General features: G+C 41.3%; 1 protein-coding gene across 2 annotated transcripts; it reads right to left on the minus strand.

Moving 5' to 3' along the window:
- Positions 1–707: 707 nt before the first annotated feature.
- On the minus strand, positions 708–26,725 carry spns3 (spinster homolog 3 (Drosophila)). 2 transcript variants are annotated; one of them, XM_046329730.1, is made up of 14 exons: positions 26,584–26,688; positions 24,339–24,396; positions 18,791–19,037; positions 17,589–17,654; positions 9,050–9,186; positions 8,227–8,378; positions 7,395–7,461; positions 6,721–6,863; positions 4,498–4,650; positions 4,141–4,330; positions 3,859–3,924; positions 3,558–3,656; positions 2,896–3,067; positions 708–1,025 (listed from the first exon to the last, which is right to left on the minus strand). In XM_046329730.1, exons 3-14 carry the CDS (start codon positions 19,017–19,019, stop codon positions 961–963), a joined length of 1,539 nt encoding a protein of 512 aa, XP_046185686.1. In that variant the 5' UTR covers positions 19,020–19,037; positions 24,339–24,396; positions 26,584–26,688; the 3' UTR covers positions 708–960. The 2 variants fall into 2 exon arrangements, with proteins under 2 accessions (XP_046185686.1, XP_046185680.1); XM_046329724.1 differs by lacking the exon at positions 24,339–24,396 and having other exon boundaries at positions 26,584–26,725.
- Positions 26,726–27,360: the final 635 nt, after the last annotated feature.

The following is a 27,360-nucleotide window of genomic DNA, read 5'->3' on the forward strand; positions in this document are numbered from 1 at the left end:
TTATATTTTTGTTCAGTGTACATATACTCAACAGCAACTAAACTCCACATTTCTTGCCACATGGTCATTATTATAATCATTTTGCAGTTATTTTAATAGGTGGATTGACCAAGCTAGAAAAAAAAGTGAGAATTGGCAGGGGATTCCTTTGCACACTGTGAGGTGGAGTGGAGAAGCCTCCATCTTAAACCCAGGACCTCCTGCTAGAGCCCCTACTGTCCTCATTAGCAAGAAGCAGCTGGCTGCTGGGTGGAAGAGGGACGCTTGGACCTGGGGAGGGAGAGGTCAATCTGGAACGTCCTAACAAAATGGATGGGTTGACAGATTCATCCGCTGGACTTAAATGTTGTTTTTTCAATTGTTGCTGGTTTGTTCCCCAGAAAATGTAGTTGTTCAGGGGCAGGTATGGTTTAGGACACTACAAGTACTATTTTTTTTTTTTACCTTTATTTAACTAGGCAAGTCCGTTACGAACAAATTCTTGCTTAAAATGACGGTCTACCGGTGAACAGTGGGTTGACTGCCTTGTTCATGGAGCAGAACAACCGATTTTTACCAATTTTGACCTTTTATCTTTCCCATCTCGGGGATTCGATCTAGCAACATTTCAATTACTGTCCCAACGTTCTAAGCACTAGGCTACCTGCCACCCCAATTAAGGTTGTGTGAGATAAAAACATTGATGTGGTCAGACAAAAAGACAGTAATTATAAAATGGGTGTACATTTTTTTTGCAATAAAAGGCACATCATTGAACAACAGTTGTGTGTATGATGGACCACAAACTCATTTTCTTTTGGATCAGTGTGCAGCTTTGGAAACCGTTTTACCCGTTGCATTATTTTCTCATATAGAGTGGTCTGGGGTACTACAGACGATCACCCCAACTCTCAGTTTAACAACATCTAACCTAACATATCTTCCTCTAGCCCGAGTGTCCTCCAAGGATCCCATTTCACCTCAGCAATCTGTGGAGCCTGCCATGGCACTAAACCGAGTAGGAGGATCTACTGGATCACACACCCCTGAAACACACAGAGAGAGGTGCAGTAAGATAGAGACCCAGGGAAACAGTATTAGACATGAAAAAGTTTTCTGTCTGGAACACAAAGGCAACTACTAGACGGTATCATGCATGTGAAACAATTGCTTTGCAGATGACTGTTGTGAGTAATACAGGTTGGAAATCAGAGAGAGATTACAGAAAAGCTTATCAGGAAGGAAGGAACCAACTCTTATCTTCTGAGGTGGTGGGTCTTCTATCACGACTCATAAACACAGGCCCACAGACTGAAGAGGATTGTGAGGTATCTGAGAAACTACACTTACAAGATACTAAACTTAAAACACAATGTTGTCTTTGTCTGTGGAGGGAGCCTTGCCCTCTCACCGTCTGTTTCCTTTTTAACCTAATCAAGGACCTGTACTGATTGTGTGTGTGTGTGTTGTCTATCTGGGTTGTGAGGAAGAGCAGTTTCTGAGAGGAAGCGTGTTGGGATGGTTCAGAAGAGTTATGAAGGGGACAAAGAGAGCCTCTGTCCAGGCAAGGCCTTGAGTAAGCATCACGATCATGTGTCATGACTCTGTTCGGCACCAACGCTAGCGAACACAACGACCAAACACACTCCAAGAGCTCTTAGTCCACTGCCAGCCTCAAACCCGCATGTGCACAAGAATGCGCACACACACACACACACACACACACACACACACACACACACACACACACACACACACACACACACACACACACACACACACACACACACACACACACACACACACACACACACACACACACACACACACACACACACACACACACACACACACACACACTTACTTATTTGGCTTTGCATCATACTTCCAGAACATTCTAACCTTGGCGCCAATAATCAAATCTCACGTGCCATTAACAAAACATGTATTTAACCGTATCACAAGAGACTAACTCAAACCTACCCCTCACAGTTCTGGCATGGTTAGTCAAAAAACATACAAGCAGAACACATATCAACCATATACCCATATGAAACCATACATCAACCATATACCCATATGAAACCATACATCAACCATATACCCATATGAAACCATACATCAACCATATACCCATATGAAACCATACATCAACCATATACCCATATGAAACCATACATCAACCATATACCCATATGTAGCCATACATCAACCATATACCCATATGAAACCATACATCAACCATATACCCATATGTAGCCATACATCAACCATATACCCATATGTAGCCATACATCAACCATATACCCATATGTAGCCATACATCAACCATATACCCATATGAAACCATACATCAACCATATACCCATATGTAGCCATACATCAACCATATACCCATATGAAACCATACATCAACCATATACCCATATGAAACCATACATCAACCATATACCCATATGAAACCATACATCAACCATATACCCATATGTAGCCATACATCAACCATATACCCATATGAAACCATACATCAACCATATACCCATATGTAGCCATACATCAACCATATACCCATATGAAACCATACATCAACCATATACCCATATGAAACCATACATCAACCATATACCCATATGAAACCATACATCAACCATATACCCATATGAAACCATACATCAACCATATACCCATATGTAGCCATACATCAACCATATACCCATATGAAACCATACATCAACCATATACCCATATGTAGCCATACATCAACCATATACCCATATGAAACCATACATCAACCATATACCCATATGTAGCCATACATCAACCATATACCCATATGTAGCCATACATCAACCATATACCCATATGTAGCCATACATCAACCATATACCCATATGAAACCATACGTCCCTATAGTACCTGCAGTGAGTAGCTCTGCGTTCTTCCTGTCCTTTGTGATGTAGAGGGCTGTCATGAGGAAGAAGAGCCCACCCAGGACCCCTACGAAAGGGCACAGCAGGAAACTGTACTCCAGACTACGGAAACTCCGCGTATGAGAGTCAGGCTGGTATGTACGCAGAGCGTCTGAGATCTACAGACCGATAGGGGCAAGAAAAGAGGCCGTAGTCACTGGGGTCTGACTCAATTCCATATTAAATTTGGTCAAATCAATGATAATTTAATGAGAACATTTTTTAAATTGAAATTGACCTCAACCTTGATGGTCACTGGTTACTGACGTACATGCACGCAGGTTAGCATTTTTGGCATGAATGTTGTTCTGGAGGCAAACCTCCTGAGTGGTCACTAGCTGGCATAACCACAAAGTCATCAAATCTGACCCTAACCACACTGCTAACCCTAACCACACTGCTAACCCTACTAATTTACCCTTACCTTAAATTAAGACCAAAAAGCTCACTTACAATATAGTCAATTTCGACTTTGCAGCTGGCCCATCTAGCAAAAATCGCTCAGTTCTGCCTCAAGGATAAGACTCATCCCAATAAATGTCAATCTGCGACATACACACCATACTGTAGGCCTAAGAGTTTTGATTCAACCATGAATGACAGTCTTACAGATCCTAGCAGGTAAGGGCTTCCGGCATCTCCTAGGAGATGACAGACCATGATTTGCAGAGCTTCAGCTGTAGCTCTTCTGGTTGGCACCACCACATACTGAGAAGAGAAGGAATATATATATATATATATATATCAGGCTTTGTCACATAAATAGAATCAAGAACTAGCTTGCTCAACTCAATTCTTTAGATGCAGGGTTGGAAAGGTATACAGAAACATATGCCTAACTCACTGAAACTGCTTGGTTAATGCCATTTGCCATCTGAAGAGTCAAAAGATATCAGTGAATCAGACTCACCAGTAGGATATCAGCTAGAACGGCCCAGTTCAGTGACAATAGAGTCTCCCCAATGCCGATGAACACCTGAGCAGAGTGAGACATTCACAGGTATCCAAAACAACATCTGGTCAACGTAACATTTGTTCAAAAGCATTTTAGCAGCTCCTAGTGAGAGCAGGACCTCAAATCAAATTAATTTCTGAAGTATTTTTTCCATCAGCACTTGTCACAGAGTGATTTTTACAGTAACCTGGCAACCCCAAAGAGCAAGCAGGAAAAGCTAAAGAGCTGATGTCATACATAAGTGGCAGGGATGCTTGTAGACGCCAGTACGATGGCGGCGAAGAAGCAGGGGGCGGAGCCGAGCATGCCCACAGCACAGATGAGGGGGTCTGCGTTGGGCACCCTGTCCCTCAGTTTCCTGGAGATGGTGCTGCCCAACGAAACACCTAAAATACCCGTCACCACCGTCACGACCCCAAAGATGTAACTGGACAGAAAGATATATTTTTTTAAACAGTTGAAACATGTAACTAAAGTGTTATTGTTTTAAGCAATTCAAGCAAAGAGAATAAAAATATCAGAGTTCAAGGCAAAAAAAAGGCTTTCGTTAATTTGTTCATTAATCCATCCACTCATTAATTTATTCGTTCATACCTGTCGGAGGTGTCGCAGGGTTCAGTGTTGCAGGGTGGCTGGATGCCCTGAGCGACCTGAGCTCGGCTCAGGAAGATGGGTGTCCAGAAGGCCAGAGCTCCAGTCAGAAAAGCCATGGCAGTAACTCCCAGTGATGACCACACAAAACTCTTACTGGCATGGAGAAACAAACAGACATATTAAACAAACAGCATTCACTAAATTGGTGAGTTATATTTTGGAGAATGTTTCACAGCTTTATCATTCTTTTTTTATTTTTAATGATTTTATATATTTGACATGTTATAAAAATTCCATAAAATCCTGAAAGTTTCCAAAATTCCGGTAGTTTACTGGTCAACTTTGAAAGTTACCGGTAATATATCCTTCCCTTGTAACCCTACCCTTCCCCTGTAACCCTACCCCTCACTTTTTTGTTTTTGTTTAAAGGAACTCAGTCGGGGTCTTAACTTAGTTAGACAAAGGTGCAATTTTGAAATGTGGTTGTTGCATCAGCAGTTTTCCTCTTGTTGTGTCAGTCACTGACAGTTACTCAATTAGCCCATGTCAGCTAAAATGTTTTAGATTGCGAGGTAAGTTAGTCTAGCCAGCTATCTAAACCTGGTAGTAAGCCTGGCTGAATTACCGACCGGGCAGGCAGGCTCCGGACCTCCTGAGGGCCCCCATTGATTTTGTTAGTCCCTCTCATCATATTAACATGGCATATATCATGATAAAATGTGTATAATTGCAGAAATAATCTTAAAACTGCAAAATGTGAAAATACACTACACGACCAAAAGTATATGGACACCTGCTTGTCAAACATCTCATTCCAAAATCATGGGCATTAATATGGAGTTGGTTCCCCCTTTGCTGCTACAACAGCCTCCACTCTTCTGGGAAGGCTTTCTGCAGATACTTGATTCCATACAGCCACAAAAGCATTAGTGAGGTCGGGCACTGATGTTAGGCGTTTAGGCCCGACTTGCAGTCGGCATTCCAATTCATCCCAAATGTGTTAGATGGGGTTGAAGTCAGAGCTCTGTGCAGGCCAGTCAAGTTCTTCCACACCAATCTCAACAAACCATTTCTGCATGGACCTTGTTTTATGCACAAGTGAACTGTCATGCTGAAACAGGAAGGGGCCTTGCCCAAACTGTTGCCACAAAGTTGGAAGCACAGAATTGTTTAGAATGTCATTGTATGCTGCAGCATTAAGATTTCCCTTCACTGGAACTAAGGGGCTTAACCCGAACAATGACAAACAGCCCCAGACCATTATTCCTCCTCCACCGAACTTTACAGTTGTCACTATGCAGTCGGGCAAATAGCATTCTCTTGGCATCCAGCAAACATAGATTCATCCTTCAGACTGCCAGATGGTGAAGCATGATTCAACACTCCAGCGAACGCGTTTCCACTGCTCCAGAGTCCAATCGTTGCGAGCTTTCCATCACTCCAGCCGTAGCTTGGCATTGCGCATGGTGATCTTAGGCTTGTGTGTGTCTGCTCGGCCACGGAAACCCACAATTGGCCCATTGTCATCAGGGTTAGGGTTTGGCCGGGGTAGGCTGTCATTGTAAATAAGAATATCATAACTGACTTGCCTAGTTAAATAATGGTTAAATAAAAAATACAAACCATTTAAATGAAGCTCCCAACAAACAGTTCTTGTGTTGATGGTGCATCCACAGGCCGTTTGTAACACTCACTACCGAGGACTGACTATTTTTACACGCTACGCGCTTCAGCGGTCCCATTCTGTGAGCTTGTTTGGCCTACCACTTCACGGCTAAGCCGTTGTTTCTCCTAGACATTTCCATTCCACAATGACAGCACTTACAGTTGACCAGGGCAGCTGTAGTAGGGCCAAAATTTTCCGAACTGGCTTGTTGGAAAGGTGGCATCCTATGACGGTCACTGAGCTCCTCAGTAAGGCCATTCTGCTGCCAATATTTGTCTATGAAGATTGCATGACTGTGTGATCGATTTTATACACCTGTCAGCAACGGGTGTGGCTGAAATAGCTGAATCCACTAATTTGAAGGGGTGTCCACATACTTTTGTAATATAGTGTAGCTGTAAAATTGCTATCTTCTCTCTCCACCGCCTGGAGATGGACACTAAATGTTTTGCCCACGAGGTGGGTAGGCCCCGAAAAGGCTACTGCCGGACCTGAGTCGGAGACACAGTATTCAATCAAGGAGACAAGATGCATTATGTGTTCTCATTCTGTCCCACTTCTTCAGAAGATACTTGACGTCCTCCAGGTAAGAGGTGTGCTCTATGGTACTTCCTCCATGGCCGTCAGAGGCCCCTCGTGGGGGGTTGGGGCAAAACACAGCCAGCAGGAGCAGACCCAAGGAACCCAGGATGGGATTGAGCTGAGACAGACCAACAGACAGACAGTGAGAACGGCAGACAAATATGAGTCATCAAACCAAGAGAGAATGTCTACTGCTCTTGCGCTCTGTCGCCAGGAAACAGGACTCAAGGAGGGATGACATGATTTCATCTGCTTCTTCAGATAGAACAACTACTGTCCGATCTCAAATGACATTATTTCATGACAGACCCTGCTTGTGAACAGGAAGGTGCAAGAACACATCAGGGGTCTAAACATTATGCCGGTTCTGTGGCAAAAAGTTTTGTCTGTTCTCTCCAAATGGAAAACACAAACAAAAGTTCCCATTGGACAAATGAAGGTTTTTGATGGTCCCGCCCCGTTTCATTCCGATTGGTTCTTACACAGTAAATGGTTTTCGGAATGAATACACACCTGATGAAATATTGAGAAGATAATGTGCCACGGTGTGTGGATTAGAGGTGTGTTATAAAGATGTGCGTGTCAGAACATGAGAACTGGAGGTGTGCTGCTTTATTTCAATACAATAGGTTGTGTTTCTGGGACTTACCCGTAAGGCCCAACGCCAGTCTCCAGTGGCATTGGCAACAGAGGATCCTATTATGTATCCCAGACCACTGAAAAACACAAACAGGAGGACATTGACATTGGAATGTGAACTAGCCTAATGCCCAAAAGGAATGCTAGTGCCCAACGTTCTGTTTGGTTGCAGAGAGACTGATTTTAGACTTTGTTTGTTTGCTTTCTCCAGTGTGATTCCCCTTGCCTGTGACTTGATTACGAGATTTCTGCTATTTTGCAAAACCACTAGAGCAAGATACGAGTCTGAAAGCTCCCCTATTCCATGTGGATCTGGTCAAATGTTGTAGAAAACTAAATAGGAACAGGGTGCTATAGTAGTGCACTAAATATGGAATAGGGTGATATAGTAGTGCACTAAATAGGGAATAGGGTGCTATAGTAGTGCACTAAATAGGGAATAGGGTGATATAGTAGTGCACTAAATAGGGAATAGGGTGATATAGTAGTGCACTAAATAGGGAATAGGGTGCTATAGTAGTGCACTAAATAGGGAATAGGGTGCTATAGTAGTGCACTAAATAGGGAATAGGGTGCTATAGTAGTGCACTAAATAGGGAATAGGGTGCTATAGTAGTGCACTAAATAGGGAATAGGGTGCTATAGTAGTGCACTAAATAGGGAATAGGTTGCTCTAGTAGTGCACTAAATAGGGAATAGGTTGCTCTAGTAGTGCACTAAATAGGGAATAGTGTGCTATAGTAGTGCACTAAATAGGGAATAGGGTGCCATTTCAGCCACACACCATTAGTAGTGTGTTGAGGGCACCATGAGGATTACTAAGCTACGGTGTGGAATCTGACCTTCCAACAGGGATGAAGATGTAGAAGGCAGAGATCATGACTGTCCTCTTGGCTCCAGAGAACAGGTCTCCTATGATGGTAGGGGCGATGGTGGAGTAGCTGGCCTCTCCTGTCCCCACCAGGGCTCTCAACAGCACCAGCAGCCAGAAATACTGACAATGCAAAAATACTGAAACTTTACCAGTCCATTCCAGGGGAGAATGACTGCCCCATCTCAGTGAAGCCATGAAGTTAAAAGACCAACCACTCCACAAATTTATTGTCAACAAACTATAGTTTTGGCATGTCGGTTAGGACATCTACTTTGTGCATAAATGACACAAGTAATTTTTCCAACAGTTGTTTACAGACAGATTATTTCACTTATATTTCACTGGATCACAATTCCAGTGGGTCAGAAGTTAACTGTGCCTTTAAACAGCTTGGACAAATCCAGAAAATTGTCATGGCTTTAGAACCTTCTTAAACGCTAATTCACATCATTTGAGTCAATTGGAGGTGTAACTGGGATGTATTTCAAGGCCTACTTTCAAACTTAAACCTACTATTATTCTGACATTTCACATTCTTAAAATAAAGTGGTGATCCAAACTGACATAATACAGGGATTTTTTTACTAGGATTAAATGTCAGGAATTGTGAAAAACTGAATTTAAATGTTTTTGGCTAAGGTGTATGTAAAGGTGTGTTGAGTCTGACTGATCTACAAATCATCTTGCATCATAAATAACTACTAAATATTATTTGAATACCATTCAGTCACAATTTACCCATGATACACCACGATTTTGATGCTCTCGAACACGGCCAATGTCTTACTTACCGATTCTGTGACAAAAGAGCTGCTCAGGGTCATCACCACCCACACACTCAGCCCGCCAATCATGATGAACTTCCTGTTGTAGCGGTCGCCAAGGTACCCAAAGATTGGAGCCAAAATAATGAAACTGCAGATGAAAACTGTAAACGCATGAACAATGTAAGTGTGTTTACAGATTTGTAAAATATCACGAGACAAGTTTCTACTTCTCACAGGAATAATCCTAAGTATTGGTGGAGGTAGAAGCCTTATTGTTGCCCATTAGTTTACTCGAATTAGGGTTAAGGGGGAAATAATACACAGTATTATTCAAAAGTTTAGACACACCTACACATTCAAGGGTTATTCTTTTTTAAAACTATTTACTACATTGTAGAAAATCAGTGAAGACATCAAAACTATGAAATATCACATATGGAACCATGTAGTAACCAAAAACAAGTAAACAAGTCAAAACATGTTTTATATTTGAGATTCTTCAAAGTAGCCACCCTTTGTGCACTCTTGGCATTCTGTCAACCAGCTTCATGAGGTAATCGCCTGGAATGCATTTCAATTAACAGGTGTGCCTTGTTAATTTGTGGAATTTATTTCCTTCTTAATGTGTTTGAGCCAATCAGCTGTGTTGTGACAAGGTAGGGGTGGTATACAGAAGATAGCTCTATTTGGTAAAATACCAAGTCCATATTATGGCAAGAACTGCTCAAATAGGCAAAGAGAAACGACAGTCCATCATTACTTTAAGACATGAATGTCAGTCGATACGTACCATCTCAAAAACTTTGAAAGTGCAGTCGCAAAAAACATCAAGCGCTACGACGAAACTGTCTCTCATGAGGACCGCCACAGGAAAGGAAGACCCAGAGTTACCTCTGCTGCAGAGGATAAGTTCCTTAGAGTTACCAGCCTCAGAAATTGCAGCCCAAATAAATGCTTCACAGAGTTCAAGTAACAGACACATCTCAACATGGGGATTCCCGAGTGGCGCAGCGGTCTAAGGCACCACATCTCACTCCTAGAGACATCACTACAAACCCTGGTTCGATTCCGGGCTGTATCACAACCGTTCGTGATTGGGAGTACCATAGGGTGGCGCACAATTGGCCCAGCGTCCTTCGGGTTTGCCCGGGGTAGGCAGTCATTGTAAATAAGAATTTGTTCTTAAAACTGACATGCCTAATTAAAATATAGGTTACATAACAATAACAACATCTGTTCAGAGGAGACTGTGTGAATCAGGCCTTCATGGTCAAACTGCTGCAAAGAAACCACTACTAAAGGACACCAATAAGAAGAAGAGACTTGCTTGGGCCAAGAAACACAAACAATGGACATTAGACCGGTAGAAATCTGACCTTTGGTCTGATGAGTCCAAATTTGAGATTTTTGGTTCCAACCGTTGTGTCTCTGTGAGATGCAGAGTAGGTGAACGGATGATCTCCACATGTGTGGTTTCCACCGTGAAGCATGGAGGAGGAGGTGTGATGGTGCTTTGCTGGTGACACTGTCTGTAATTTATTTAGAATTCAAGGCACTCTTAACTAGCATATCTACCACAACATTCAGCAGTGATATACCACCCATTCTGGTTTGCGCTGTGGGACTATCATTGGTTTTTCAACAGGACAATGATCCAACACCCCTCCAGGCTGTGTAAGGGCTATTTGACCAAGAAGAAGTGTGATGGAATGCTGCATCAGATGACCTGGCCTCAATGATAGCCCGACCTTAACCCAATTGAGATGGTTTGGGATGAGTTGGACCGCAGAGTGAAGGAAAAGCAGCCAACTAGTGCTCAGCATATGTGGGAACTTCTTCAAGAGTGTTGGAAAAGTATTCCAGGTGAAGCTGGTTGAAAGAATGCCAAAGAGTGTGCAAAGCTGTCATCAAGGCAAAGGGTGGCTACTTTGAAGAATCTCAAACATTAAATATAGTTTGATTTAACACTTTTTTGGGGTTACTACATGATTCAATGTGTTAATTCATAGTTTTTTATGTCTTCACCATTATTTTTACAATGTACAAAATAGTAAAAAGAAAAACCCTTGAATGAGTAGATGTGTCCAAACTTCTGTCTGGTACTGTATGTACAGGAAAAAAATATATATGGGGATTGGAAATAATCCCAACTACTACATTGATAGAAACCACAATCTGCAATATTACAGTTTATCTACCCCCTAAAAAATGTTTAAATTAAAATAATGTTTCACAGTATACAACATCATGAGACTGGATGATTCATTTTGTCAGAGTGAGGAACTGAGTGGGTAGTAAAGCACACTACCATCTCCTCATGAAGGCATTCAAAACAAAATGCCTGCCATCATGACACTGCAGGTTTTTTTTGTTTTGTTTTACCAATAACTGCAGCCACAATGCAAGTGAAATGTTTATGTTGATAATGCAATACACCACAGTCAGGAAAGCATCGTTAAAACTTTTGACAAATACTGCTGCACTATGCTTCTGACTGAAAAGCCTAGGGGTGAAAACAAAAGAGTCTCTGAGATAGTCTGATCTTGTTGCCTAAATCAGTTTGTATTGGTTAAGTCTACCTCGGTGGTGCATCTCCACAATGCCTTCATTAAATGGCCCAGTCAGTGTTAGAGTAAGAGGTGCTCTGTTTTCCGACACTCGTGCTGGTCCACAGGAGCAGATGGTCATTAGGATTCAGTCGGAGTAGATAAAGTATGAATGTCGCCAGAATACTTGATGTCCGTGAAGAACACTGGACAATATGTTACATGTGAAAACACAATCAGGACCAACAGACCCAGAACTAAATGGACATGATTAGGAGATGTGGTAAAAAACACACATGAACAGACCCTTCAGAACGTATTCACACCCCTTGACTCATTCCACATTTTGTTGTGTTACAGCCTGAATTCCAAATGGATTAAATAGATTTTGTTTCTATCACCCATCTACACATAATACACCATAAAGTGAAAACATGTTTTTAGACATTATTGCTAATTTATTGAAAATTAAATACAGAAATATCTCATTAACATTAGTAGTCACACCCCTGAGTTAATACATTGTAGAAGCACCTTTACAGCTGTGAAACTTTTGGGGTAAGTATATAAGAGATGTCCAACACCTGAGATGTGTTCAAATACCTATCCTAACATACTGTATACTACATACTATTAGTTAATTTTAGTATAGCACTTCACCGGTCTACCGGAAGTTGATGCCGTTGCTATGCAACTTCTTGCTAGCGTGTTAGCATAACAAACTACTAGCTAGACATCTTATGACTTCAATAACAATGTCCATTGAGAAAGCACAACGACTATACCACTTCGCTATGCTAAGAAAGACACGGATAATCAAGTTAATAAACGTTTGGTAGTTAGCATATAGGTAGCTTGCTAACATAAGGGTACATACAAGCAACAGCTGTAATGATATACTATGCAGTTCATAAAGCTAGCAAAGCTAACAAATTGTCAGCCAACGTAACATAGAACGTACAGTAACATATTTGGAAAGTCATTACTTTTTATATTACATTGCGCAACATTTTCTTAACATTTGTCATAATTAGTTAAAGCATTGAATTTGTTTCCAATCTCGTCGGACTTCGAACGCATATTTTCCGCCATTTTCTTCAAATCTGAAAAAGGTGTGAAGCCATGCATTATGGGCCCTAAAAGTACAGAAATAGTGTCCACTGCTTGTATACTTCAAATGTTTGCATTTAATCCTAGTAAAAATTCCCTGTCTTGGGTCAGTTAGGATCACCACTTCATTTTAAGAATGTGAAATGTCAGAATAATAGTAGAGAGAATGATTTATTTCAGCTTTCACTTCTTTCATCACATTCCCAGTGGGTCAGAAGTTTACATACACTCAATTGGTGTTTGGTAACATTGCCTTTAAATTAGATGATGCCATCTATTTTGTGAAGTGCACCGGTCCCTCCTGCAGCAAAGCACCGCCACAACATGATGCTGCCACCCCTGTGCTCCGCGGTTGGGATGATGTTCTTCGGCTTGCAAGCCTCCCCCCTTTTTCCTCCAAACATAACGATGGTCATTATGGCCAAACAGATCTATTTTTGTTTCATCAGACCAGAGGACATTTCTCCAAAAGGTACCATCTTTATCCCCATGTGCAGACGCAAACCGTAGTCTGGCTTTTGTATGGAGGTTTTGGAGCAGTGGCTTCTTCCTTGCTGAGCGGCCTTTCAGGTTATGTCGATATAGGACTCGTTTTACTGTGGCTATAGATGCTTTTGTACCTGTTTTCTCAATCATCTTCATAAAGGTCCTTTGCTTTTGTTAGCATTTTTTGCACCAAAGTACTTTCATCTCTAGGAGAATGAATACATCCCCTTCCTGAGCGGTATGCCAGCTGTGTGGTCCCATGGTGTTTATACTTGCGTACCATTGTTTGTATACAGTTGTGGCCAAAGGTTTTGACGATGACACAAATATTAATTTTCACAAAGTCTGCTGCCTCAGTTTGTATGATGGCAATTTGCATATACTCCAGAATGTTATGAAGAGGGATCAGATGAATTGCATTTAATTGCATTTAATTAAGTCCCTCTTTACCATGCAAATTAACTGAAGCCCCCCCCAAAAAAAAAATTCCACTGCATTTCAGCCCTAACACAAAAGGACCAGCTGATATTCTGCAAAAGGTACAGGGATTGGACTGGTGAAGACTGAGGTAAAGTCATTTTCTCTGATGAATCCCCTTTCCAATTGTTTGGGGCATTTGGAAAAAAGCTTGTCCGGAGAAGACAAGGTGAGCGCTACCATCAGTCCTGTGTCATGCCAACAGTAAAGCATCCTGAGACCATTCATGTGTGGGGTTGCTTCTCAGCCAAGGGAGTGGGCTCACTCACTATTTTGCCTAAGAACACAGCCATGCATAAAGAATGGTACCAACACATCCTCCAAGAGCAACTTCTCCCAACCATCCAGGAACAGTTTGGTGACGAACAATGCCTTTTCCAGCATGATGGGGCCCCTTGCCATAAGGCAAAAGTGATAACTAAGTGACTCGGGGAACATCAATATATTTTTTTTATATCGATATTTTGAGTCCATGGCCAGGAAACTCCCCAGACCTTAATCCCATTGAGAACTTGTGATCAGTCCTCAAGAGGCGGGTGGACAAAAAAAAACACACAAATTCTGACAAACTCCAAGCATTGATTATGCAAGAATGGGCTGCCATCAGGATGTGGCCCAGAAGTGAATTGACAACATGCCAGGGCAGATTGCAGAGGTCTTGAAGAAGAAGGGTCAACACCTGCAAATATTGACTCTTTGCATCCACTTCATGTAATTGTCAATAAAAGCCTTTGACACTTATGAAATGCTTGTAATTATACTTCAATATTCCATAGTAACATCTGACAACAATATCTAAAGACACTGAGGCAGCAGACATTGTGAAAATGAATATTTGTGTCATTCTCAAAACTTTTGGCCACGACTGTAGATGAATGTGGTACCTTCAGGCATTTGGAAAATGCTCCCAATGATGAACCAGACTTATGGAGGTCTAGAATTTTTTTTCTGAGGTCTTGGCTGATATATTTTGATTTTCCCATGATGTCAAGCAAAGGCACTGAGTTTGAAGGTAGGCCTTGAAATACATCCACAGGTACACTTCCAATTGACTCAAATGATGTCAATTAGCCTATCAGAAGCTTCTAAAGCCATGACATAATTTTCTGGAATTTTCCAAGCTGTTTAAAGGCATAGTCAACTTAGTGTTTGTAAACTTCTGACCCACTGGAATTGTGAATTTTAAGTGGAATAATCTGTCTGTAAACAATTGTTGGAAAAATTACTTGTGTAATTCACAAAGTAGATGTCCTAACCGACTTACCAAAACTATAATTTGTTAACAAGAAATTTAAGGAGTGGTTGAAAAACTAGTTTTAATGACTCCAACCTAAGTGTATGTAAACTTCCGACTTCAACTGTATATCCACACTATTACCAATAAGCATACTCCATAGTCAATTTACATTAAAAAATCATACGGTTAGTGTGAGTATTCGAACACAACTCTGGATTGTTCAACATTTTCCAGGCAAGCTCTTTCCAATTGGTTAATGATCATTGCTAGAGAACCATTTTAAGGTCTCTCCATATATTTTCAAGTTGATTTAAGTGAAAACTGTAACTCGGCCACTCAGGAACATTCACGTTCTTCTTGGTAAGCAACTCCAGGGTAGATTTGGCCTTATATTTTAGGTTTTTGTCCTGCTGAAAGATGAATTCATCTCCTAGTGTCTGGTGGAAAGCAGACTGAACCAGGTTTTCCTTTAGGATTCCGTATATTTTTTTATCCTGAAAAACTCCCCAGTCCTTAACGATAACAAGCATACCCATAACATGATGCAGCCACAACTACGCTTGAAAATAGAGAGAGTAGTACTCAGTAATGTGTTGTGTATTGGATTTGCCCCAAACATAACACTTTGTATTCAGGACAAAAAGTGAATTGCTTTGCCATATTTTTATAGTTTTACTTTAGTGCCTTGTTTGAAAATAGGATGTGTGTTTTTGGAATATTTTTATTCTGCACAGGCTTCCTTCTTTTCACTCTGTCAATTAGGTTAGTATTGTGGAGTAACTACAATGTTGTTGATCCATCCTCAGTTTACTCTCATCACAGCCATTAAACTCTGTAACTGTTTTAAAGTCACCATTGGCCTCAATCCCTGAGCGGTTTCCTTTCTCTCTGGCAACTGAGTTAGGAAGGACACCTGTATCTTTGTAGTGACTGGGTGTATTGATACACCATCTAAAGTGTAATTAATAACTTCATGTTTAAAAGGGATATACAATGTCCGCTTCTTTTTTTTTTACCCATCTACTAATAGGTGCCCTACTTTGCGAGACATTGGAAAACCTTCCTGGCCTTTGTGGATAAATATGGGTGTGAAATTCATTGCTTGATATTTGTATGTGTGGGGTACAGAACTTTTGTTATAAAAACAATAATGTTAAACCCTATTATTGCACACTTACAGTGGCTTGCGAAAGTATTCACCCCCCCTTGGAATTGTTTCCTATTTTGTTGCTTTACAACCTGCAATTAAAATTTGATTTTGGGGCGGTTTGTGTCATTTGATTTACACAACATGCCAGCAATCTTTAAGTCATACCACATATTCTCAATTGGATTGAGGTCTGGGCTTTGACTAAGCCATTCCAAGACATTTAAGTGTTTCCCCTTAAACCACTCGAGTGTTGCTTTAGTAGTATTCTTAGGGTCATTGTCCTGCTGGAAAGTGAACCTCTATTCCATTCTCAAATCTATGGAAGACTAAAACTGGTTTCCCTCAATAATTTCAGTTTTTAGCGCCATCCATCATTCCTTCAATTCTGACCAGTTTCCCAGTCCCTGCTGATGAAAAACATTCCCACAGCATGATGCTGCCACCACCATGCTTCACTGTGGGGATGGTGTTCCCGGGGTGATGTGAGGGGTTGGGTTTGCGCCAGACATAGAGTTTTCCTTGATGGCCAATAAGATCCATTTTAGTCTCATCTGACCAGAGTACCTTCTTCTATATGTTTGGGGAGTCTCCCACATGCCTTTTGGCAAACATCAAATGTGTTTGTAAAAAATTTCTGGCCACTCTTCCGTAAAGCCCAGCTCTGTGGAATGTACGGCTTAAGGTTGTCCTATGGACAGATACTCCAATCTCCGCTGTGGAGCTTTGCAGCTCCTTCAGGGTTATCTTTGGTCTCTTTTTTACCTCTCTGATTAACGCCCTCCTTGCCTGGTCCGTGAGTTTTGGTGGACGGCCCTCTCTTTGCAGGTTTGTTGCGGTGCCATATTCTTTCCATTTTTTAATAATGGATTTAATGTTCAAAGTTTCTGATATTTTTTTTTATAACCCAACCCAGATCTGTACTTCTCCACAACTTTGTCCCTGACCTGTTTGGAGAGCTCCTTGGTCTTCATGGTGACGCTTGCTTGGTGGTGCCCCTTGCTTAGTGGTGTTGTAGACTCTGGGGCCTTTCAGAACAGGTGTATATATACTAAGATCATGTGAAATATCATGTGAGTAAGTATTTCACATCACCAATTTGGACTATTGAGTCCATGCAACTTATTATGTGAGTTGTTACGCACATTTTTTACTCTAGAGCTTATTTAGGCTTGCCATAACAAAAGGGGTGGAATACTTGTTGACTCAAGACATTTCATTTTTTAATTAGTTTGTAAAAATGTACACTTTGACATGATGGGGTATTTTGTGTAGGCCAATAACCAAACATTCTCAATGTAATCTATTTTAAATTCAAGTTGTAACACAACATGTGGAGAGTCGTATGAATAGTTTATGAAGGCACTGTAAAACAGATTATCTGAGATGGTATCAATGCATATTGCACAGGAAGTAAAGTAATCGTTGATCTATTTTCTTCCCGTCTTCTTGTAATGTGAGGGTATCTGTAGTCTGCACCCTCAGCATAATGTGGTTGTGGTTGTAAACACATTAACAGAAAAGGGGGTGAAATGAATGTCAATTTTAATCATCATATACCTGTCTGTAGTAGTCCAGACGTGCTGTCAGTTATATCAAAAAACTTCTGGATACTGAGAAGGACCCCTGTGAGATAAAAAGAGAAACAGTATTGCATTAGTTAGTACAAAAGGGACCCTCCAATACTTATCAGCATCAGAAATGCCCAGTGGTGACCAGTCATTCAGGGCAGGTGAGGCAACTCCAAAATGCAGGTGTTTCAGCCTAACTCTTTTTGTGATGGTTAGGCAGCCATTGGAAAATAAGGAGCTTAGGTGTTGGTAATGTGCTCTAATAATTTGGTCTATTTACCACTCTTAATTTCTCCTACTGTTCTGACTTGGTGGTGCACATGTAGCCTATAACCTGTTTCAGAGAAATGTAATCATTGAATTTTGTAAGAGCTTTCATTGTCTGTGTATAAGCCCCCTTTATATATATCCTAAGGTTCTGACTTGGTGTACAGGGAGAACACTGTAAGAACAGACCATTTTCGGAATTGTGCCGCTGTACATTTTAAAAGCACTAAACAAATAGTTATATTGACAACATCCATCCTAGCTCACTCATTAATATCCTAATCGAAATTACAGATGGCCTCTTATCCGCTTGTCGTCCCCTTATGCCAGAGTTTGTAGATCTGAATTGTCATTAGAAACCACATTTGTTCAGCCATATCAGCTATGTCTTTTTTTAAAGGCAGTAAATTAGGCTGAATTAACTGTTCCATTGCCAGACAAGGCTCTGCTGACAGCCAGGTGTAGCAGTGGTAAGATGTTGGGACTGCTATTGGGACAGCTTTATGTAGGCCCTAACAGTTTGTGGACACCATTTGTCACCGCTGTAGTGTAATTAATGTTTAGTGTTGTGTTGTGTAGTGGCTTTGCTAGCATGCGTCCCACTTTATTACATTTGTTTGCCCCACCAAGATTTACATGCTAAAATCGCCACTGGAAATGCCTATGCATTATCTTAAAACAAAACAAACTGCAAATGATTCCAACAAATTTATAGAGTCACAAGCTTGATGTAGGTTAGTGGCAGGAAACATAGCAGTTATGAGCGTTTTGGTCAGTAAGTGAAAGGTTGCTGGTTCGAATCCCTGATGTGCCGTTGTGCAAGCGCTTGACTGAAAAGTGGCCCGTGCCACCACAAAAAGGGGACGTTGCAAGCTTGACTGCAGGTGTTAGCTGTTTTCAAGAGAAGTGTTGAAAGACTCTCACCTGCGATTGTGTATCGGTCCATGTAATTGATTAAGTTGACATAACAGAGCACAGCTACTGTTATATAGGAGCGTCGTGGAGAGAGGACTGTTGTCTCCACTGTGGATGGTTCATCAGTAGGAAGGCTGTCAGCTATGGAACCGTAGCGTGTGGAAGTTTCATTGGAAACTGAACTCAGACGAGTCTTCTCTTCATCCTTCAGAGACATCACTGACCCATTCGTCTCCATGGCTCCCAACCCTGAGATCTGAACAAGGAAGGTAACATATGAAGAGGGTGACACAATTTGAGGGGTGGACCAAACTGTATCAACTCCCAAATTCATATATGGAACTATAGATATAACTACATGTATTGCAGATTGCACCGTTAAGGTTGACATAAAGCCTGTGACTAAGAGTGACATGCTCCTCAGAGTTCCGGTGATGAGAAAGACTATTGTTTTATCACATTTATTCATAGATATCACTGGTAAAAATCAAGAGTGTGGATGTGACGTCTACAGCTTTGAGTCTAGCTAATCTCAGTTAACCCAGGCCGAATGTCCCCTCCCCTTCCAAAATTCGAAAGATGCTAACACCGGCGAAATCATGATTTGTCCAAATAACCAGTGACAGAAAAACCAAACATTAAGATGAAATCTCAGTCATAATTGAGTTACTGGAAATAGAGTGAGAAAGTAAACAGCAACATCTTGGAGACTGATTCAGGGGGTGTGGCTTCTCATTATGCCCGGATTACTTTACAATTTGTATGATATACAATATGTTACGATTAAAATTTGTTGTCGCTAACGTTAGCTAGGTTGCTAATGCTAATGTTAGCTAGCTCTAGGGGTTAGGGGTTAAGGTTTGGAGTTAGGTTAAAGGGTTATGGTAAGGGTTAGCCAACATGCTAAGTAGTTGCAAAGTAGCTGGAAAGTAGTAAGTAGTTGTAAAGTTGCTAATGAACTAAAATGCTAAAGGCTAAATACAGTGGGGCAAAAAAGTATTTAGTCAGCCACCAATTGTGCAAGTTCTCCCACTTAAAAAGATGAGAGGCCTGTAATTTTCATGATAGGTACACTTCAACTATGACAGACAAAATGAGAAGAAAAAAAATCCAGAAAATCACATTGTAGGATTTTTTATGAATTTATTTGCAAATTATGGTGGAAAATAAGTATTGTCTGTGATGAGATTTGAACTCGCCAGCTTTGGGTTGCTAGAAATTCGTCTGACCAACCACCCTACTTTTCATTTTTTCCTTAACCGCCTATCTTATGTAACCATATATTTAAAGTAGGTTGCTAGCTACACACACTGGACCGGTGAACGCAGGCTAGCCTAGTGGTTAGAGTGTTGGACTAGTAACCGGAAGGTTGCAAGTTCAAACCCCCGAGCTGACAAGGTACAAATCTGTCGTTCTGCCCCTGAACAGGCAGTTAACCCTCTAGGCCGTCATTGAAAATAAGAATTGGTTCTTAACTAAATAAAGGTAAAATAAATAAAAAAATCTCTCAAGCATGTTTGGGATAACGGTGCAATCTCCATACATGGTAGACTTGTACAGGACAGATCAACCAGTGCAACCAACGGATGGGGTGGTGAACTTCACAATGACTTGTGGACAGCCAGTGGGTTCCCAAACAACAATTACAAAAAAAATGTATACCAAAAAAACACTTTTGGAGGGAAATTACACCACCACCTACCCAAAAAGGGCACTTTGGAGACTGGAAAGACAAAGAGGCATGTGCTCTGGCGAAGGCAGTTGACTCACCCTACTTGTAGAGAAACGCCATCCTCCTCTCTTTCATGTTGACAAAACGGTCGCACCATACATGCTTTAATTCTTTGTTGTCCAAGACTACTTGGCTAAAATGCTTTGCTCGCTAGCCTAACTTCCATTCATGGGCAACATTAGCTAGTTAACATAAGCTTTCTTACATCTAGCTTCTGTACAAATCCTCTCAGGCTAGGGGCACAACAATGTATGAAATAATGGTTGGATCAGAATCATGTTGTAATCACTGGCCAGTATGGAGAATGAAGGAAAACCACAAGTCTATATCTCTATCTCCATCCATGGCTAATTGAGGAAAGGGATAATTTTAGCTAGCCAGCCACCGGAGGACAACAACACAACGAGATGCAACAACTCAAGTTGTTTCTGTCCTTGACATATGCCCTGAAAGCGATTTGATAGGAGAGACGCCAAATAAAAACAGACTTCCCTTGACATTTTTAAAATTTTCGCCAGGACCATTTACAGTTGATTTGCTCAGTTCAGCTCAACGCTGATTGGCACATCGTTATACTTTTTTTGTTGTCAAGACAGTATCAGATAGATGGCCTACATGTAGAGAGAAAGAGGGGCGCTGTTTAGCTCGCTATGATGCTTTCTCCTATGAGATACTTTACCCTGCCTTCATGTACATATCTACCTCAAATACCTTATTATTATCTATCCTGATGTCTAGTCACTTTACCCTGCCTTCATGTACATATCTACCTCAAATACCTTATTATTATCTATCCTGATGTCTAGTCACTTTACTCTGCCTTCATGTGTGGTCCTGTGTAGCTCAGTTGGTAGAGCATGGCACTTGTAACGCCAGGGTAGTGGGTTCGATCCCCGGGACCACCCATACGTAGAATGTATGCACACATGACTGTAAGTCGCTTTGGATAAAAGCGTCTGCTAAATGGCATATATTATTATTATTATTATTATGTACATATCTACCTCAAATACCTTATTATTATCTATCCTGATGCCTAGTCACTTTACCATGCCTTCATGTACATATCTACCTCAAATACCTTATTATTATCTACACTGATGCCTAGTCACTTTACCCTGCCTTCGTCCTCAAATACATCTTACTCCTGCACATTGATCTCAAATCAAATTATTAGTCACGTGCCGAATACAACAGCTGTAGACCTTACAGTGAAATGCTTACTTATGAGCCCCTAACCAACAATCCAATTTAAATAAAATGAATAAGAAATTACATTAAATGAAAGTAACAAGTAATTAAAGAGCAGCAGTAAAATAACAATAGTGAGACTATACACAGTAGGGTACCAGTACAGAGTCAATGTGCGGGGGCACCGGTTAGTCAAGGTAATCGAGGTTATATGTACATGTAGGTAGAATTATTAAAGTGACTATGCATAGATGATAACAACAGAGAGTAGCAGTGGTGTAAAATGGAAATAGTGGGTAGCCATTTGATTAGATGTTCAGGAGTCTTATGGCTTGGGGGTAGAAGCTGTTTAGAAGCCTCTTGGACCTAGACTTGGCGCTCCAATACCGCTTGCTGTGCAGTAGCAAAGAGAACAGTCTATGACTGACATCGCCTGGTATAGAGGTCCTGGATGGCAGGAAGCTTTGCCCCAGTGATGTACTGGGCCGTACACACTACCCTCTCTAGTGCCTTGTGGTCAGTTGCCATACCAGGCAGGGATGCTCTCGATGGTGCAGCTGTAGAACCTTTTGAGGATCTGAGGACCCATGCCAAATCTTTTCAGTCTCCAGAGAGGGAATAGGTTTTGTCATGCCCTCTTCACGATGGTCTTGGTGTGCTTGGACCATGTTAGTTTGTTGGTGATGTGGACAGCAAGGAACTTGAAGCTCTCAACCTGCTCCACTACAGCCCCGTTGATGAGAATGGGGGTGTGCTCGGTCCTCTTTTTCCTGTAGTCCACAATCATCTCCTTTGTCTTGATCACTTTGAGGGAGAGGTTGTTGTCCTGGCACCACATGGACAGGTCTCTGACCTCTTCCGTATAGGCTGTCTCATCGTTGTCGGTTGAACAGGGAGTACAGGCAGGTTACCTTTGTGTTCTTGGGCACAGGGACTATGGTGGTCTGCTTAAAACATGTTGGTATTACAGACTCGAAACCGAGAGAGGATGAAAATGTCAGTGAAGACACTTGCCAGTTGGTCAGCGCATGCTCATAGTACACGTCCTGGTAATCTGTCTGGCCCTGCGGCCTTGCGATTGTTGACCTGTTTAAAGGTCTTACCCACATCGGCTGTGGAGAGCGTGATCACACAGTCTTCCGGGACAGCTGGTGCTCTCATGCATGTTTCAGTGTTATTTGCATTAAAGCGAGCATAGAAGTAGTTTAGCTCGTCTGGTAGGCTTGCTTAACTGGGAAGCTCTCGGTTTGGGCTTCCCTTTGTAGTCTGTAATGGTTTGCAAGCCCTGCCACATCCTACGGGCGTCAGAGCCGGTGTAGTATGATTCGATCTTAGTCCTGTATTGATGCTTTGCCTGTATGATGGTTCGTCGGCGGGCATAGCGGGATTTCTTATAAGCTTCCGGGTTAGAGTCCCGTTCCTTGAAAGCGGCACCTGTAGCCTTTAGCTCAGTGCGGATGTTGCCTGTAGTCCATGGCTTCTGGTTGGGGTATGTACGTACAGTCACTATGGGGACGACATCATCGATGCACTTATTGATGAAGCCAATGACTGATGTGGTGTACTCCTCAATGCCATCGGAGTAACATATTCCGGAACATATTCCAGTCTGTGCTAGCAAAACAGTCCTGTAGCTTAGCATCTGCTTCATCTGACCACTTTTTTATTGATTGAGTCACTGGTGCTTCCCATTTTAATTTTAGCTTGTAAGCAGGGATCAGGAGGACAGAATTATGGTCAGATTTGCCAAATGGAGGGCGAGGGAGAGCTTTGTTTGCGTCTCTGTGTGTGGAGTAAAGGTGGTCCAGAGTTTTTTTCCCCTTCTGGTTGCACATTTAACATGCTGATAGAAATTTAGTAAATATTTAAGTTTCCTTGCATTTAAGTCCCCAGCCACTAGGAGCGCCACCTCCGGTTGAGCGCTTTCCTGTTTTCTGGATACCTTTTCCACAACTTTTTCCATCTACCGGGGTGGCAGGGTAGCCTAGTGGTTAGAGTGTAGAGGAGGTAGTTAGCCTAGTGGTTAGAGTGTAGAGGAGGTAGGTAGCCTAGTGGTTAGAGTGTAGAGGAGGTAGGTAGCCTAGTGGTTAGAGTGTAGAGGAGGTAGGTAGCCTAGTGGTTAGAGCATTGGACTAGTAACCGGAATGTTGCAAGTTCAAACCCCCGAGCTGACAAGGTATAAATCTGTTGTTCTGCCCCTGAACAGGCAGTTAACCCACTGTTCCTAGGCCGTCTTTGAAAATAAGAAATTGTTCTTAACTGACTTGCCTGGAAAAATAAAATAAAAAAGCTCCATTCTTGTATCTTTTATTTCTTGTGTTACTATTTTTATTTGGATGATTATTTTTTAAAACTCAGCATCGTTAGGAAGGTCTTAGACCCGTTGTATTTGGGTCATGTGACAAATAAAATGTTTCACCGCCCCCAAAAAATGTCATTGGACATTTCTATTTTATTCAATGCCAAAATATGTTAATCTTGTTTGAGGAAACACTGCAAATCACCCTTGCGATACAGACCAATCAGAATAGTGGGAACTAATTTTAAAACGCTGTAAACCGGATAAATGTGGTTGTTAGATGAAGAGGAAGGAAAAAGAGTTTAGCAATCCTCTACAATGTGTCTCATACGTACATTAGTATTTGTCTGCGTCAACGTTCTACAGATACACCAGCCTCCTCCTCCTGGGTTTCTGGCAAAGAAGTAACCATAGTTACATCACTATGTCATTCAGAACACAAGGTGTGTTGTTAAACAGGCAATTTATGGTGTAACAATGGTGGCCAGAGTTCACAAGGGTTTATCTTTATCAAAAATGTTTATGTTTAACTTTCCTGTGTTTGTTATAGACTTTTTCTGGGCTGATAACCTCTGAATACAGTAGGAGATCTGATTGATGGGATGTCCTCTGTGTTTCAAGCTATTGATTTAGAGCATGTAAACAGAAGGCCCCGTTAGGCCTAATGGTAGGATGTAGTTAGAACTTGATTCAATCAAAGGTGGTATTCAAAATAATCTGGGGCAAGATATAATAATTTGAATCTTGTTGTCCTCGACGTATCAGCTATTGCAACACCTCAGTGATTTGCAAATTAAGTACATTGACATTTTGACTAATATTGACATAGTTCACTAATATCACACTGTATGTTATAAATATGCAATGTAATCACGCATTTTGATGCTTTTTAAAACGATAGCTTGCGGTGGTTGTTTACATCAACAGTAGCAGTAAAGTCTGAGAGAATCTGTCAGGTAGGTCCATCGCAACAATACAACAAGTATGTGTGCAGCTTCTTCTTCCCAGAGCAACAGACCACAATACAATGGCATTGTTCAGACATAAACACACCAACAACTGGGCAGTTGTAGAAAAAGTAACCAATTGTCATACTTGAGTAAAATTAAAAGATACCTTAATAGAAAATGACTCAAGTAAAAGTGAATGTCAACCAGTAAAATACTACTTGAGTAAAAGTCTAAAAGTATTTTGTTTTAAATACACTTATGTATCAGCAGTAAATGTAATTACTTCAATATACTTAAGTATCAAAAGTAAAATTGAAAGTATAAATAATTTCATATTCCTTATATTAAGCAAACCAGATGGCACACTTTTCTTGTGTTTGTATGTTACGGATAGCCAGTGGCACACTCCAACACGTAGCATTTGTGTTAAGTGAGTCCACCAGATCAGAGACAGTAGGGATGACCAGAGATATTCTCTGTTTCGTGAGTCCACCAGATCAGAGACAGTAGGGATGACCAGAGATATTCTCTGTTTCGTGAGTCCACCAGATCAGAGATAGTAGGGATGACCAGAGATATTCTCTGTTTCGTGAGTCCACCAGATCAGAGGCAGTAGGGATGACCAGAGATATTCTCTGTATCGTGAGTCCACCAGATCAGAGAAAGTTACAAGACCATGGTGCTTGCCTACGGAGCTGTGAGGGGAACGGCACCTCAGTACCTCCAGGCTCTGATCAGGCCCTACACCCAAATAAGGGCACTGCGTTCATCCACCTCTGGCCTGCTCGCTTCCCTACCACTGAGGAAGTACAGTTCCCGCTCAGCCCAGTCAAAACTGTTCGCTGCTCTGGCTCCCCAATGGTGGAACAAACTCCCTCATGACGCCAGGACAGCGGAGTCAATCACCACCTTCCGGAGACACCTGAAACCCCACCTCTTTAAGGAATACCTAGGATAGGATAAAGTACTCCTTCTCACCCCCCCCCCTTAAAATATTTAGATGCACTATTGTAAAGTGGCTGTTCCACTGGATGTCATAAGGTGAATGCACCAATTTGTAAGTCGCTCTGGATAAGAGCGTCTGCTAAATGACTTAAATGTAAATGTAAAATGTAAAGTAGGGATGACCAGGGATATTCTCTGTTTCGTGAGCCCACCAGATCAGAGGCAGTAGGAATGACCAGGGATATTCTCTTGATAACTGCATGAATTGGACCATTGTCCTGTTCTGCTAAGCATTCAAAATGTAACGACGACTACTGATTGTCTGTGAAAATGTTATGGAGTAAAAAAGTACATGATTTGTCTTTAGGAATGTAGTGAAGTAAAAGTCAAAATGGTAAGAAATAGTAAATAGTAAAGTACAGATACCCCCCCAAAATACTATGTAAATAGTACTTTAAAGTATGTTTTACTTATGTACTTTACACCACTGCAACTAGGTATGTTTTTTAAACATGATGTAGCCTACACACATGGACATGGGTTCTATAGTTAGAATATAACTGGAGTTTGTTTGACATGACAGGTCAGAAACGCAGTTGTAGAACTCAGCGTAATGGCAACATCAACAGTAGGCTACTTTAACCCATACGATCAGACTGAATTAAAAAATAAATATATATCTTACATTTTGGTTAATGAAGTCTTGAAATCTTGAACATGTTGTTTCTAGATGATGATGATGGGAAGTCACAGTGTGTTGTCTCCAAAGCTGAGACAGAGACAGAGAGCATGCAGGAAATCCTCCTCAGGCTCAAACGGTAATATGCTGCGGGGATATTAAGTTAACAGTTAGCACAGGGGCCAGCCCCCTCTGGGTTGGGCATATGCAATCACACAGTTCTTCACTGTGATGCAATGTTGAAAACAAGCCAATGGCCACATTGGAAACTAACACATTTGCTATCTCTTACTGCACTCTACATACAATACTAAATGTTCGGATCCAACAGCTCAATAAATGAGCCAAATACAAGGTAACTTTGAAGTACAAAAAAAGCCTGTCGTCATTCAACTGCTTTAGGTTACTTCAACATATAAGTCGAGTGGACTACTTGTGCATTCAAAATGTTAGGATTTCAAAGCTCTCAAAATACAGAATGGACTTGGAGTAAGTGAGTGACACAACAGTGACACTAAGTGACACAACACTAAGTGACACAACAGAATTTGGGATACCTCTTCACAACCCAGATATCCTAACAGATTTAACTTTATGTATCCTGCAAAGCAGTTACCAGGACAACATAACAGGCCATTATGCAACTTTGAAATTAAATAACACAGAGAGACAGTGCTGCTGTTTGTCTGTAGCCTTTGGACACAACCGTGAAGATGTCTAAATTATATTGCATGTGGTTCACAACAATAAGCATGGATAATATGTGATGGCTCCTCTAAATTT

The sequence above is a fragment of the Oncorhynchus gorbuscha genome, linkage group LG02 (genome assembly GCF_021184085.1).
Source record: "Oncorhynchus gorbuscha isolate QuinsamMale2020 ecotype Even-year linkage group LG02, OgorEven_v1.0, whole genome shotgun sequence".
In the NCBI taxonomy this organism is placed as follows: domain Eukaryota; kingdom Metazoa; phylum Chordata; class Actinopteri; order Salmoniformes; family Salmonidae; genus Oncorhynchus; species Oncorhynchus gorbuscha.